This window comes from Saccostrea echinata, unplaced genomic scaffold (genome assembly GCF_033153115.1).
Source record: "Saccostrea echinata isolate AGI-Se365-2 ecotype Australia unplaced genomic scaffold, CSIRO_AGI_Sech_v1 ptg000032l, whole genome shotgun sequence".
Taxonomy (NCBI): domain Eukaryota; kingdom Metazoa; phylum Mollusca; class Bivalvia; order Ostreida; family Ostreidae; genus Saccostrea; species Saccostrea echinata.
This window is the reverse complement of record NW_026889781.1, coordinates 5582493-5598122: the sequence shown is the minus strand read 5'-3', so window position 1 is coordinate 5598122 and position 15630 is coordinate 5582493. Positions and strand designations below refer to the sequence as shown.

Below are 15630 nucleotides of genomic sequence, written 5' to 3'. Positions count from 1 at the left end.
TATATAAATTTTCATAAAACATTACTTCTTTTGGGAAAACAAAGAGAGATAACTCTATAATTTTGGTAAAACTTGTGTTTTTCACCATAGAAATCAACGGAAAACGGAAAATATTTTTAAAACATCTCCCCCCCCCCCCCGTGAAAAAAAATTTCCCTTTTACAGGTAATATGGACTGTCATTTCACAAATTCATACCAAAGCTTTTTGTGTTTCACGGGGGGGGGGGGGGGGGGGAGGGGCATATGTCTATAGACAAAAAACTACAAAAATGCTTATTTTTTCAACAATTTCAAAGGGGTTTAGAACTAAAACATTGTATTTTATTAATAAGATATGTTTAATTTTATATGAGTAAAACGTAAGAAAAGATTTAAGGAACATTTATTCATATCCAAGAATATTTTAAAATGTGGTGAGGCTTTAAAGCCCAATTTCAATGAAAAATATCGTCTACCCCCCTGATAAGAGCTGGAATTAGGGGTAATTAACTTTTTAACACTGGTATTAAAATTATCATTCAATTACCATTGAACTGTTCTTTGCACTCAACAAAGATTTTACGACCAAAATGCCATTAGTATTGAATTAAATGGGTGTAAAATGTAGGCGGGAATCGAGAGTTAGCGTGCATAGTTCTTGTAGTAGCAGAGCTCCGAGGCCTTGTTGAGTTAAATCCTGGTTTGGTCCGGTGCAGTCTTTTCCTTCGTTTACTACCTGATTAGTGAAGCGGTGCTCTGGTATAAAATGATAAAACCTCTGATAAATAATCTGAGTAAATGTTCTTCCTGACTAATTAAAACGAAAACCCTTAAATTTCTTTAATATCTGAATGACGTGTTGGAGACGGGTGTTTTTTTTTTTTTTTTTTTTTTTTTTTTTTTTTTTTTTTTAAAGGTGGATCCCTGGTTGTGCTCCACAAACACTAATCATAAATATATATTTTAGTCATAGGTGCTTGTCTTCCGGATTATTAAATGTAAAATAGAACTCAAATTAATAAAAATACACAAGATTCTGACACTTTCAGACAAGAAAAACCATGTTTAAACAAGATGTTTTTGTGAAACACTGATGCCCCCGTATGGCAACTTATAGCGAAAAAACTTTCTCAAATGCAAATCAAATATGCTGGTACCCAAAGTAAGGTCTTGTACCGAGGAATATACCCGTGAAATATGAAAGCCCTGGCAGCAACCATTGAAAAGATGGAAAAGGTTAAAGCTTTTTCAAAAGTAAGTCAAACATCAAGGTCAAGGTCAAATGGTCAAAATTTAATGGTGCCTAAGAAAAGGCTTTCTCACAAGAAATACACATGTGAAGAATGAAAGCCCTAGCACCAAGTGTTCAAAGGTTATGGCCACGGTTAAAGTTTTTCAAAAGTAGGTCAAACTCCAAGGTCAAAGGGTCAAAGTTGTTGGTATCCAAAGGAAGGTCTTGTCACAAGGATTACACATGTGAACTATGAAACCCCTAGCACCAACCATTCAAAAGATATGACCAATGTTAAAGTTTTTCAAAGTAGGTAAAACTCCAAGGTCAAGGTCTAAGTTGTTGGTATCCAAAGGAAGATCTTGTCACAAGGATTAAATTTTTGAAGAATGAAAGCCCTAGCACCAACCGTTCAAAAGATATGGCCAAGGTTAAATTTTTTCAAAAGAAGGTCAAACTTAGGTCAAGGCTAAAGGGTCAAAATTGTTGGTATCCAAAGGAAGGTCTCTCACAAGGATTACACATGTGAAGTATGAAAGCCCTAGCATTAACCGTTCAAATGTTATGGCCAATGTTATAGGGGCTGCATCTTAAATGTTGCGTTTGATACTGTCTTCTGTCAGATGTTGATAAAAGTATTTCTGACAGTATGCAGCCATGCTGCCTTCAAGTGAAAATGAATTCTCACCTTCTGTAGGGTCAAATCTCTCCCCATCAGATTCTGCCTCTTACAAAATAACATCAGAGTTGTCTTGCAGATCTGGTTCCTGATGTGTGGAGCTATCATTATCTTCAGAGAGATTAGATCTCTCGGATTCTTGTCCAGATTCGTACGGGTTACTCTCCGAGTCAGAACGTACATTGCCATCCTGGCTAAAACCCATAATGTGAAAAAAAACACAACGTGCCTTCAAAATATATGCACAACGTGCCATATAAAAATGCACAACGTGCCTCTAAAATCTGCAGAAGCTCTACAAGCAAAAACAAACAAAAAAATTCGACGGAACAAGTCGATTTACTTTGATAAAAATTCTAGCTGAAAAAGCGCCTGCTTGTAAGCGAAGCCAGCGGAAGAAGGAAGTGTTAGTAATTTTTATATCTCGATCCCGATCACTTTAAAGGGCTTGCGAATCAAGGAAACGCGGAAGAATACATCATTATACCTTACTTCAGTTTACTCATAAAATTATAATTTCATTGTTTGCGCTATAGCGCACTTATAAAATTTTCAGTTTTCCTGCTCAGATATACAGCTGGCTCCGGCCGTTGCAACCATTGTTTTCAACGTTGTTTGAGGTATTGATTGTGACGTCACAATGCTGCTGCACGCCACTGACCCTCCGGTGAATACGGCTTCAAATCAAGTGAATATGTAGTATTATGAACTGTTTGCGTTTGTAAAGATTATGTTGGGACTATTTATAGACTATATGATAAAACGAATTACGGATAGTAAAACGAATTACGGAAAAAACGAATTCGCAGGTCCCAAGAACTTTACTTTAACCGAAGTTTTACTATACACTAGACGAAATTGCTGACGCACCACCTGTAGAAAATTAAAATATTTACCTTTTCAAAACTTGTTTATGATGAACTTGATTTATATATATGTTACCATTGTTAAAAGTAAAGCCTTAAAAAAAAATAAATACCAAAACTGATGCATGATTACATTGTTAAATGAAGCGTAACAATTTCATAGAAATGCCTGAAAAGCGCGCTTACACTTTATGTAGGAATAATTCCCTATTTTCTTTCGTGATTTGAGCTCTTTTAAAAAGCTGGATACGTTTCGTATCAGGAAGTTTTGCTTATGTTTCACTTAACCTGCTATTGTATGTAAAGCCCCTGTATCATCCGTTCATTTGACCACGGTTCAGTGAAATATAATACGCTTTTCAGTCGCAATGGTTCTACATAACCATTGTAAAATACAGGGAAAAGTAACTGAGTGCTTCTTCCACGGCAGGAGAAAAAAAAAACCAGCCTAAAACTGTGATATACATGTAAATTGCAAAGGTCAATGTAGAAAAACAAACAAAAACATATGTAAAGTGCAATAAAATGTAAACAAAATTAATGCAAGATAAACCATATGTCGTATATTCCATTCATCAATGACAAGAAAGCAATTAGGTATAACAAATGCGAAGGGTATACCCCAGTGCGATATTGGAAGTAGGGAAACATATAGCTTATGTCGATTTACATGTGTTCAAGTTAAATTTATGTAAGCATTCATAAAAATAAAAACGCAGAAAAAGGTTACACTATTTGCTGTATCGTTTCTGCATGGTGTTCCTTTGGATATGTTTGTAAAAAAAAATAAAACAAGTTCAGATTTATGTTTTTTCTAGTAAAAATATGCCGTGACTAGATTAGAAAATATGAAAATGCCTTCTATTGATGGATACGGCATTCAGTATGCTAAACATGACCATTGCTAGATTGTTCCGCAAATCGATGGCAACCGGAAGTGTTGGGAACGGATACGGATGCCAAAGCACTGTGTGACTTTTAGACGAGATAGTAGACATATCAGTTTTGATCATCAGAGAAACAAGGATCAATCCATTGCTCTTGCCACCTCACTGATCACAATTTTAAATCAGTGCAAATGGTACCGAGCAATCAGTTCTGAAAATTTGTTGGCGGGCAAAAAGAACATTTGAGAATCTTGCTTCGACACCATAACATCGGAAAATTCAACTGCAATAGGTAAGATAAAAATGTAAGATTGACTCCTGTCGATCAAACAAATGCTCTGTTTCTATATGACAATATCAAGTGGTGAGTCAGCAATTATGTAAGTATATATGACTTTCTTGTTTATGAATAACTTTACTACGAATATTGTGTTTTTCTAGCATCTCTAACCCCAATATCCTTTGCAGAGTTTTCTTTTGTTCCTCTCCCGGACATCTCTGCAAAGGGCTCACGTCAAGATTTTGTACATTTAATTATCATGAATTACAATAAACGCATTATTTTTCTTGCTTATCGCTTTGATATTAGCGAAATCAAAAGCGTCACCATAACATTTCTATCGACTTGTATTTACTTTGGTATGAAGAACACGCTACAGAAGCATCTGTTGATAATAAGAAGTCTACTTTGTTTGTCACTTGTCTGTTTTCTCTGCAAATGTATTTCACAATAGAAAAGATTTTCTGAGTAAATTTTACACTCAATTTATTATTCACAGTTCAAAAGTGTTGAAATTATAAAAGTTTCAAGAAAATAGAGCTAATGACATTTTGTCATTTACGAATATTTAGCAATCAAATTAAAGTCGAAAGCCAGAAAAAGAACTCCAGTCTCTATGGGCAAAACCTGCTCTTGCAACTGTGGATAGCCACACACGATCATGTTCCTTCATCTTTATTATACTTGTGGTCGTTCCTGTTTCGTAGTTGTCACTTTTTCTGCCATGGACATTGTTGAATCCAACTTTGTTGCCGTTCAGGAGAAGGTATGTTTGGAACAAATCCCCAGGTCTCGTTAGGATGGTCCATGTGAAGGAATAAATTCCGTCAGTGGGTGCTGTAAATTTTCCTGTGTCTGCGTCATAAGCATTCCCTTCGTTAAGGGTTACTTTTCTAAAGGCAACAACAGCATGTGGGGGCAAGTTTATCTGGTTTGTTGCAAGTCGAGCGTTAAAGGCAACGATACCTGCAAATTACATGTAGTTGCTTCTTAAATAATATAACTTATTACAGAGTCTGATATACTAATTTTGTCATCATCAGATATATAAAATTTTGGTTTGTTTGTTTGTTGTGTAAGTCCCTCTCGAGAATTTTTCACTCATATGGAGACGCCACCACTTGCCGGTAGAGAGCTGCAAATTTTTGACCTATACTCGGCACACAAGGCCATTGAGTAGTGAGGGGCCTTTTTCGTGCCAGCACCTACTGCGACGGTTTTGATAAACATAGAATGAACACTTTGCCTAATAATACTCTTATCAAAGGCTTCTTCTCCGGCTTTCACTATCTAGAAATGCATGACATTGTATGTGATGGGTTCTCCACACGAGTGAAACGACTTAAACAACAAACTAAAGTTAAAAGTTGTAACAGTTACGTTACGTCTTAATTTGAAGAAGGAGCTCGGAGATGGAATGATTAAAAAGAGATATTTAAAAGAAATGTAATTATAGGAAAAAACAACAAAATAAAATTATCATCCCATAGTCTAGTTGATATCACTTATCAAATTAAGATAATACTTTTAGAACGCAAGTTTTCTTTATTTTTAATCAAATTATATTATTTACAATGTTATGCGACAGGGTAGCAAAAGAAGAATAAAACGCAAATTAATAATAAGTAAACAATTGCTATGGTACAAATAATTACTTTTGTCCAATTCGAAGTTTCTCTGATATCCCAGTCGTCTGCAAATTCTGTCATATTTTCTGTGGAAATGGTCATTATAGGCTTTAACGCTGTCCGTTTTGATGAAAACCGCAACAGAGATAATACAGACCAAGACCTTCCAGGACCTGTATGAAAAAAAAAATATATCAACTCAGGTGTAATGAAAAAAAACAGTATCATGTCAAACTGTAATGTAAAAAAAAATCACGTCAAATTGTAAAGAAAAAAAAATCACCTCAAACTGCGCATGATGAAATGAAAAAAAAAATCAATCCAAATTTTAATGAAAAATATCACCTCAAATTTTAATGAAAAATATCACCTCAAATTGTAATGAAAAAATATTACCTCAAATTGTATACTGTTTCACAAGGTACGTCTACTATAGAGATAGTCTAATGATATCTGTCCTTCATATCAGCTGTTAGCTGATATGCAAAAAATGTTTCTATAAAACTTTTCTGATATTAACAAGGATAGATTAAATGTAGTTCAAAAGACAGAAGAAAATATTCATTATGGAAAACAACACTTCTCTTTAAATAAGATTTAAGTAACATATTCTGTTACATTTTGTAAAGTAATTTGTCGACATGTACTTACATATTTGTTCAGTAATACAGGGTGTAGGTTGCGTCAGTAATTTTGTCTGTTACTGGTACAGGTATGACCCATCACAATTGCGCAATTATTTATATATACTAAGTTTGTCGTCATCAAAAGAATACATGTATAATGACCTCTATTGATAAATGTGTTCAATTTCAGAGAACATTTGCGCCTTTGTCATTAAGGATGAAGTTTACTCAGGGTTTGACGAAAAAGTATTATATGTTAAATAAAAATTTTTGTTAACGGACAAAATAGCAATTTTAAAAACTAAATAACTTATCAATTAAAAAAATATTTTGTTGTTTAAAGAAAATATGCAAGAACAGAAGTAAATTAATGGTGATGTAGAGGAAATTCGGAATGAATTTTATTTTGTAATTTTTTCACAATTTCTTTCTTGCAATATTATTCATGAAGTTCAGATTCTATGTGTTTTTAACAACATTTGGCAAATATTGTGTGTGTTAAAGCTCATGTATCTTTTCAAATAATATAATGATATGCAATATAGGATTTCAAAATAGGAGAAAAAACCCTTCCAGACAAATGGATACCTTAAGAATCATTTCCTCATATGAATTTAAAACCATATAATAAGGGTTATAAAAGTAAACTGAGGCTTCAAATAGATTAGAGACATCATTAAGATTTTTGTAAAATTAGATTAAAAAAGGGAAAAATTAGAAAATTGACAGAGGAAATTCGGACTGAAATATTAAGAAGTTTACATTTCAAAGTCTAATTGTTTATTTATATTTAGCAAAACTATTACATTTATATTATTTTTCAATATTCAAAAGAGTTTTGTTACTTGTTATATCTTGTTTATGAAGAAAATATTGGTTTCAGTGTAAAAACATTGAGGTGTTTTCCGAGAAATACCCAGAGGCCACTCACATAAAAAGTATGACATATACCTAGTTGCAGGAAGATAAAACGTACGCTCAACTAGGACCTCGGGTCACCCGCAAATAGTTCGTCATTTTGCGTAGTAATAAAACATTATATGAACTCTTCAGGCATTAAAGGCACAAAAGTAAATTCATCTGTATCAATATGGTGACCTCAGGTCACCCTATATTTTGATTGAATTTATTAAAAAAAAACAACAACTCAGTTTTCTCTTACTCCAATACAATTATATTAATAACTTTATATAGATCTTTCTAATAGATTAACAGAGACGTGAAGGTATGGTTTTAAACATTTAAACATGACAACAAGTTGATGTCTCGGTGTCGGACGTCCCCCCCCCCCCCCCTTTCACAAATGTTTCAAATGTTAACTTTATCAAACAATACATGTATTATTATCAGCAGTTTGAGAACCAATGTCTTTGTTACTGTGTTGAAAATTACACACAGGGAAATTGAGACTTTTTCTCCATTCGTTCAGTCATAGACCTTAAGTGTTCAATTTAGGTCAATGGTTCAGAATTATCATCAGTCATCTACGATACTTAACTCTGCTTAACTAAAAGCCAACGAAAAAAAAAGTAAAGGCAAAAAGAATGAAAATATTTCTTTCACTCTATAATTTATCCTATCTTACATCTGTTCCTATAGAAAAAGGAAAAAGGAAAATCCACAGACTTTAGGAACTTTAAATGAGAATAAAATTAAGTCCAAATTTAGTTTTAATATCCTGAATTTGTTTTCAAATTAACTGATTTTCAACTACAAATTCAAATAAAAAGGTTGAGATACCAAACAGAGATTGATCTCGAAAATCCTATTAACAAAGGAATTTGAAAACAGAGTATAAAACACAGATTCCTAAATTCCTGAGATGGGATCAGATGCATGGGAGGGATCATCCCTGGTCACATCAAATTTATTGTCACAAGCCTGCTTTGAGCAATATCTTGCATATGGAATGATAAAATAATGTGTCATATCAATGCGGAGACCGGAGGTCATCAGGTATTGTATATCAATAAGGAGACAAGAGTGTGCAAAACAGTCACCAGATACCACCAATGTGGAGACTAGTGGTAAACTAATGTTTCATATCAAAACGGAGACTAGAGGTCACCTTATATTGTACATCAATAGGGAGACCAGAGGCCACATTATATTGTACATCAATAGAGAGACCAGAGGTCACCCTTTATTGTAAATCAATAGGGGGACCAGTGGTCACCTTTTATAGTAAATCAATAGGGAGACCAGTGGTAACCTTATATTATACATAATTAGGGAGACCAGATGTTACCTTCAATTGCACATCAAAACGGAGACCAGAGGCCATCTTATATTGTACATCAATACGGACATAATAAGACACCTTATATTGTACATAATTAGGGAGACCAGAGGTTACCTTATAATGTACATCAATACGGAGATCAAAGGACTTCTTATATTGAACATCAAAAGGGAGACCAGTATTCAACTTATAGTTTACATTATTAGGGAGACCAGAGATCACCATCTACTGTATATTAATAGGGAGACCAGGGGTCACCTTATATTGTACATAATTAGGGAGACCAAAGATCACCTTATATTGTATATGGTACAGAGGTCACTTATTATGTACATCAACAGGGAGACCAGAGACACCTTATATTGTACAGAATTAGGGAGACCAGAGGTCACTTATTTTATACATCAATAGGGAAATCAGAGGTAACTGATTTTGAACATCAATAGGGAGACCAGTGGTCACCTTTTATTTTACATAATTAGGGAGACCACAGATCACCTTATATTGTATATCAATTGGGAGACCAGAGGTCACCTTATATTGTACATCAATAGGGAGACCAGAGGTCACCTTATATTGTATATCAATAGGGTGACCAGAGGTCACTTATTTTGTACATCACTATAGAGACCATAGGACACCTTATATTGTAATTAATAGGGACACCAAAGGTTACCTTATATTGTACATCAATAGGGAGACCAGAGGTCACCTTATATTGTATATCAATAGGGTGACCAGGGGTCACTTATTTTGTACATCACTATAGAGACCATAGGACACCTTATATTGTAATTAATAGGGACACCAAAGGTTACCTTATATTGTTCATCAATTGGAAGACCAGAGGTCACCGTATATTGTACATAATAAGGGAGACCAGAGGACACCCTATATTGTACATAATAAGAGAGACCAGAGGTCACCTTATATTGTACATCAATAGGGAGACAAGAGGTCACCTTATTTTGTATACTGTACATCAAGAGGGAGACAAGAGGTCACCTTATTATATACATCAATAGGGAGACTAGAGTTCACCTTATATTGTTCATAAATAGGGAGACAAGAGGTCACTTATTTTGTACATCAATAGGGAGACTAGAGGTCACCTTATATTGTAAAGAATTAGGGAGACCAGAGGTAACTTATTTTGTACATCGATAGGGAGACCAGAGGTCACCTTATATTGTACATAATTAGGGGACCAGAGGTCACCTTATATTGTACATTAATAGGGAGACCAGAGGACACTGTATATTGTACATAATTAGGGAGACCAGAGGTAACTTATTTTGTACATCAATAGGGAGACCAGAGGTCACCTTATATTGTACATAATTAGGGGGACCAGAGATCACCTTATATTGTACATCAATAGGGAGACAAGAGGACACTGTATATTGTACATAATTAGGGAAACCAGAGGTCAACTTATATTGTACATCAATAGGGAGACCAGTGGACACCTTATTTTGTACATAATTAGGGAGACCAGAGATCACCTAATATTGTATATTGTACATGAATAGGGAGACCAGAGATTACTTTATATTGAAATCTGGTTTTCCTATTAATGTACTTTATAAGTTGATCTCTGGTCTCCATAATGATATCTCTCAGTTGATGCAATACGGAAGAGCATGCTCTACGTATGAACAATTTTTAAAACGAGGTAAGTTATTGACAAAGAAGTTGATGAAGCAAGAATATCAGTAGTCTCGTTTAAGGTTATCATTTCGTAAGTTCTATGGTCGATACAATGACCTTGTTGGCAATTAAGTCAAATGCTGACTGACTCTTTTCAAACTGATTGTTAGCCCAATTTTCACACACTGAGTTGTCCACGGATTTTTCCGTTTTTTCCCGAACATGATAAGGAGCACACGGCGGGTGTGACCGGTCGGCATGGGATGCTCACTCCTCCATGGCACCTGATCCCACCTCTGATATTTAGGAGGTCCGTGTTTGCTCCGCTCCTATTTTGTAATGTTTAATGGACTTTTGAGCTCGAATACTGTTCGTTATCTCCATATATTTCATAATCTTTATTTGTGTTATGATATAAAAGAACTGTTGCAATCTTTGTTGATGTAAGATATGAGAAATTATGGAGTGAAAGAAGTAATTTTTTCTTCACATGATTAAATGTTCAGAAGCTTATTTCCATAATTATTGCCTTTGTTTTGATTTTGAGTTGTCTTTTAGTTAAACAGAGTCTAGTATCGTAGAAGCCTGATCTCTGCATCCATATAAACTTTTTGTAATATCTGGTCTCCCTATAACACTGTAATGTACAATATATGGAGACCTCTCGTCTCCGTATTCATTCACAACTTTACCTGACCTCTGCATTGTCTCCCTTATTATGTTTTATATAAGAGGACCTCTGGTCTTGGCATTTGTATAAACTCTATGTGACCTCTGGTCTCTCTAATGATCAACATAAGGTAACCTTTGGTCTCCACAATGAAGTACAACATAAGCCTACTGATATACAACATAAGGTGACCTCTGGTCTCCCTACTGATGTACAATATTAGGTGACCCCTGGTCTCCCTATTGATGTATAATATTAGGTGACCTCTGGTCTCCCTATTGATGTACAATTTAAAGTGACCTTTGGAATCCCTTATCATGTACACTATAAGGTGTCTTCTGGTCTCCGTATTTATGTACAATATAAGGTGACCTCTAGTCTCCCTATTGATGTACAATATAAGGTGACCCCTGGCCTCCCTATTGATTTACAATATTAGGTGACCTTTGATTTTCCTATTAATGTAAAATATGAGGTGACTTCTGGTCTCCCAAGGATGTACAATATAAGGGGACCTCTGGTCACCCTAATGAAGTACACCATATGGGGACCTCTGGTCTCCATATTCATATTATACACAGCCTTATGTGATCAGTGGTCTGCAAATGATGAACAATATAAAATGTTCTCTGGTCTTCATATTCATACACAACTTTATGTGACCTCTGGTCTCTGAATAATGTACAATATATTGTGACTTCTGGTCTCCCTACTAATGTACAATAAAAGGTGACTTCTAGTCTCCCTATTGATGTAAAATAGGAGATGTCCTCTGGTTTCCATATTGATGTACAATATAAGGTGTCCTCTGGTCTCCCAACTAATGATGATCTAAGGGGACCTTTGGTCTCCCTATTGATGTACAATATAAGTGATCTCTGGTTTCCCTAGTGATGTACAATATAAGGTGTCTTCTGGTCTCCCTACTGGTGTAGGATATAAGGGGACCTGTGGTCTCCCTACTAATGTACAATATAAGGTGACCTCTGGTCTCCCTATTGATGTTAAATATAAGGTGTCCTCTGGTTTCCCTACTGATGTACAATATAAGGTGTCCTCTGTTCTCCCTATCGATGTACAAAATAAGTTACCTCTGGTCTCCGTAATTCTTTACAATATAAGGTGTCCTCTGGTCTCTGTATTTATGTACAATATAAGGTGAACTCTAGTCTCCCTATTGATGTACAATATAAAGTGACCTCTGGTCACCCTAATGAAGTACACCATATGGGGACCTCTGGTCTCCGTATTCATATTATACACAGCCTTATGTGACCAGTGGTCTGCAAATGAAGTACAATATAGGGTGTCCTCTGGTCTTCATATTTATACACAACGTTATGTGACCTCTGGTCTTTTGAATAATGTACAACATAAGATTCGATCTGGTCTCCGTATTTATAAACACTTTTATATGAAATATGGTTACCCCAATGATTAATAAAATAATTCATGTACAGTATAATGTGACTTCTGATCTCTCTACTAATGTACAATATAAGGTGACCTCTGGTCTCCCTATTGATGTTAAATATAGGTATCCTTTGGTCTCCCTACTGATGTAGGATATAAGGGGATCTTTGGTCTCCCTATTGATGTACAATATAAGAGATCTCTCGTCTCCCTTTTGATGTACAATATAAGGTGTCTTCTGGTCTCCCTATGGATGTAGGATATAAGAGGACCTCTGGTCTCCCTGTTGATGTAGGATATAGGGGACCTCTGGTCTCCCTATTGATGTAATATGTAAAGTGTCCTCTGGTCTCCCTACTGATGTAGGATATAAGGGGACCTTTGGTCTCCCTATTGATGTACAAATGATTCCTGGTTTCCCTATTGATGTACAATACTAGATGTCCTCTGGTCTCCCTAAAGATGTAGGATATAAGGGGACCTTTTGTCTTACTTTTGATGTACAATACAATGTGATCTTTGGTCCTCCTAATTATGTACAATATAAGGTGACCTATGGTCTCCCTATTCATATAAACTTTATGTTTCCTCTGCTCCCCACATAAAGAATATGGAAACATGAGTTTGTCTTATATTGTACATCAATAAGGATATCAGAGGTCAGACGAAGTGGTATATGAATCAGTAGACCAGAGGTAATCTTATATTGTTCATTATTAGGAAAACATGAGGTCACTTGAAGATATAAGAAGACAATTTAAAAAATGTGGCATGTGAAGAATTATTTTTCAAATTCACTGCAAACAAAAATTGAGATTCTGATTTTTTTACAAGCAAACCATTTCACAATTTCTCCAAATTAATTCTCTAAATTTATGTAATTGGATGGGGGATGATATTAGACAACTTTTCCTTCATATACAGTATATATATCCCACAAGCAATTGACAATGGGTCCATGTTTTTTAAGTTTATTATTTTGGAAAATATACTAGTAGTTTTGATTCGTTTATGAATTTGATAAGTGTAAATTCCAGGGAAAGGGGAGAAGAACTTCAGCCTCCATCCTTGCAAGACTGGGCATACATCTACTCTGTAAGATTAATATTGACCAGAGGTTTACTAGAGTGTTAAACTGATAAGGTCGCCTATTGAGGTATGACCTCAAAAGGGAGACCAAAGGACACCTAGTATAATTTATTACCAAATAATTATTTCATTATCCTTAAGGATCAGTGAAGAGTTCGAGCGGGGTGGGGGGCAAGACCTACAATGTATCTCTCCCCCTCCCCCCCCCCTTGCCTGTTAGATCTGCAAATGCAGAGACAGGAGGTCGCCTACCCTGATATATTAATAAGGAGATCAGAGGTTAGGTACTGTGTTAAGTAGATACTATTGCCTTACATGGAATAATAATATCATTAGGTAGACCACAGGTCACCCTACGTAATCCATTGCTGTATAACTTATATTTTATAATATATTGCAGTCATTGTTGCTCCCCCCTATATCCTTTCTCATATCAGATGATTATTCCTTTGACAAAAATAGATTTTCTGTTTGTTGTTTTACATTGTAAAGGCTTCACAGTAGTGCGATTTATTCTATTTTCACTTTACTACATTTTGTCGCGGAGTAAACAGGTTTGATAGTTGTGAACTGAGCCGGTGACCTAAGGTCCTAGTTGAGCGTACGTTTTATCCTTCTGCTACCTAGTTATGTGAAAGTGACTAATAACTCTGTAAGCATACATGACACCTATGTACACTAGGTGTTTTTTTTTTTTTTATCAATTTCATTAGTGGAGTTTTTCGTCATGTGAGTAAACATCATCTTTATTTATGATTTGTTTAATGTAGCATTGCTTGAATTCAGGTCATTTGTTTATCTTGTTACATGAATATGCCTTGTTAAAATACCGACATAAGCAGATACAGTGCCAATATCAGTGGCAAACTGATATAAATTCAAAGATTAAAAGTAGTTTGGAAAATATGGGTCAGGGTCTGTTAAACAATGGCTTTCTATTTCGTTCTCTTTTCTTCTCTTGGTCGAACATTTTGCCGTTAACCAATTGGCAATTCTAGATAGCCATCAAAAACTAAAATAACTAAAATTCTGGCAAGTTTTTTAATTGATACTGTTTGCAACAGAACATGGAATATTTGACATTTCTTTCTCTGATCTTTTTCTTAGGAAAATGACAAGTCTTACTCCTAGACAAGAAAAACAAAATGTACAAACATATTTCATTTCATTCAAATAATTATAATGTTTTGTTTTTCTATTCAGAGTCGCGTCAGTGTTACTATTTAGAAATCAGAATCAATAAATCGCAAAATATTTATTGTTTTGTTTTTTCATTCTATATTTATCCGAAGTATTATGCAAATCAGTCAAAAACAGTACATTTTGAACAAATTTTCATTTTAAACAATTGACATTGCCGTCGATGCCTAGATATGTTTCAATCAAATAAATCATTCAAATGTTGTAGAAGGAATATAAAGTTATGAAATAATCAAGGCTTAGATACATATATAAAAATATTAAATAAAAAATGACACTGTTTCTTCAAAATGAAAATATTTTTTTATTATATTGATTTTCTCTAAACCACAATAAGATTTTATACAATTTAGAAAGCGAAGAAATTTTGAAAAGTCACGATCGAAACATTAATCAGTAACCATGGCAACATTGTTTATTTAAAGAACAAGTTAATTGATTCTTTCATCTTGAAAGTCTTTATACTTTTACCAGGTTTGATAAAAGAGGCAAATACTGCAGCAGGAGTAACATTCTGACTAAGTCAACTGATACTTTATAAGAACAATGAAAAATACACCTTTTACCAACGTAATATACATGTACTAGTAATTGATGCAAACTTTTAATGTATTTTAATTGTGTTTAATTGTGTGGGAAAAGTTTAAAGAAAAATAATTTCAACAAAAAGGTTAAACTTAACAGATTTTACTTTTCTTTTTGAGTTTACTTTCGTATTTTGTATCCCATGGCAACAATGTAAACTAAATATCAAATTGTTTTTATATACATGTATTGTTGTGGTCATTTTTCACTGAATAGAAGATGAAGATGATGAACAGTAATGATGTCCAAAAATCCATTGAAACAAAACAAATGGGAGCTGATCAACGTTATTTTCATTGATCTACCTACATTTTGTTTTATGCATGTCTTAGACGCTTCATTCACCATTTTGTCATTGTCAAAAAGCATTCAAATATGTTTACAGCCTTTAAAAATTCTTTCTTTTTCACCCAATGAGCAGTCACACGATCAAAGGTAAGGCCCTTATGTCTGCTTAGTTTTGTAAGAGACTCTAAATTCTATACGTACACGTGCAATGTGCATGTAGTAAAAAAGCAGAGAGTCAGCTGGTAATAAAAAACTACATTTTTGAAATATTTTTTTTCTCCAAAATACAATTCTTATTCGTTATATTATTGGCATG

The 15630-nt window shown here is 34.5% G+C and overlaps 1 protein-coding gene across 1 annotated transcript; it reads right to left on the bottom strand.

The window, feature by feature from the left end:
• Window positions 1–4392: 4392 nt before the first annotated feature.
• LOC133197975 (complement C1q tumor necrosis factor-related protein 3-like) lies at window positions 4393–6257 on the bottom strand. Its single transcript, XM_061334132.1, has 3 exons — window positions 6203–6257; window positions 5579–5724; window positions 4393–4889 (listed from the first exon to the last, which is right to left on the bottom strand). Coding segments are annotated over exons 1-3 (534 nt in total). The 5' UTR covers window positions 6205–6257; the 3' UTR covers window positions 4393–4503.
• Between the last annotated feature and the right edge of the window lie 9373 nt (window positions 6258–15630).

Coding starts and splice junctions, on each gene's coding strand:
- LOC133197975 (XM_061334132.1), bottom strand. Junction 4,890..5,578: donor AAACTTCGAATTGGACAAAA/GTAATTATTTGT, acceptor TGTAATTTGCAG/GTATCGTTGCCTTTAACGCT.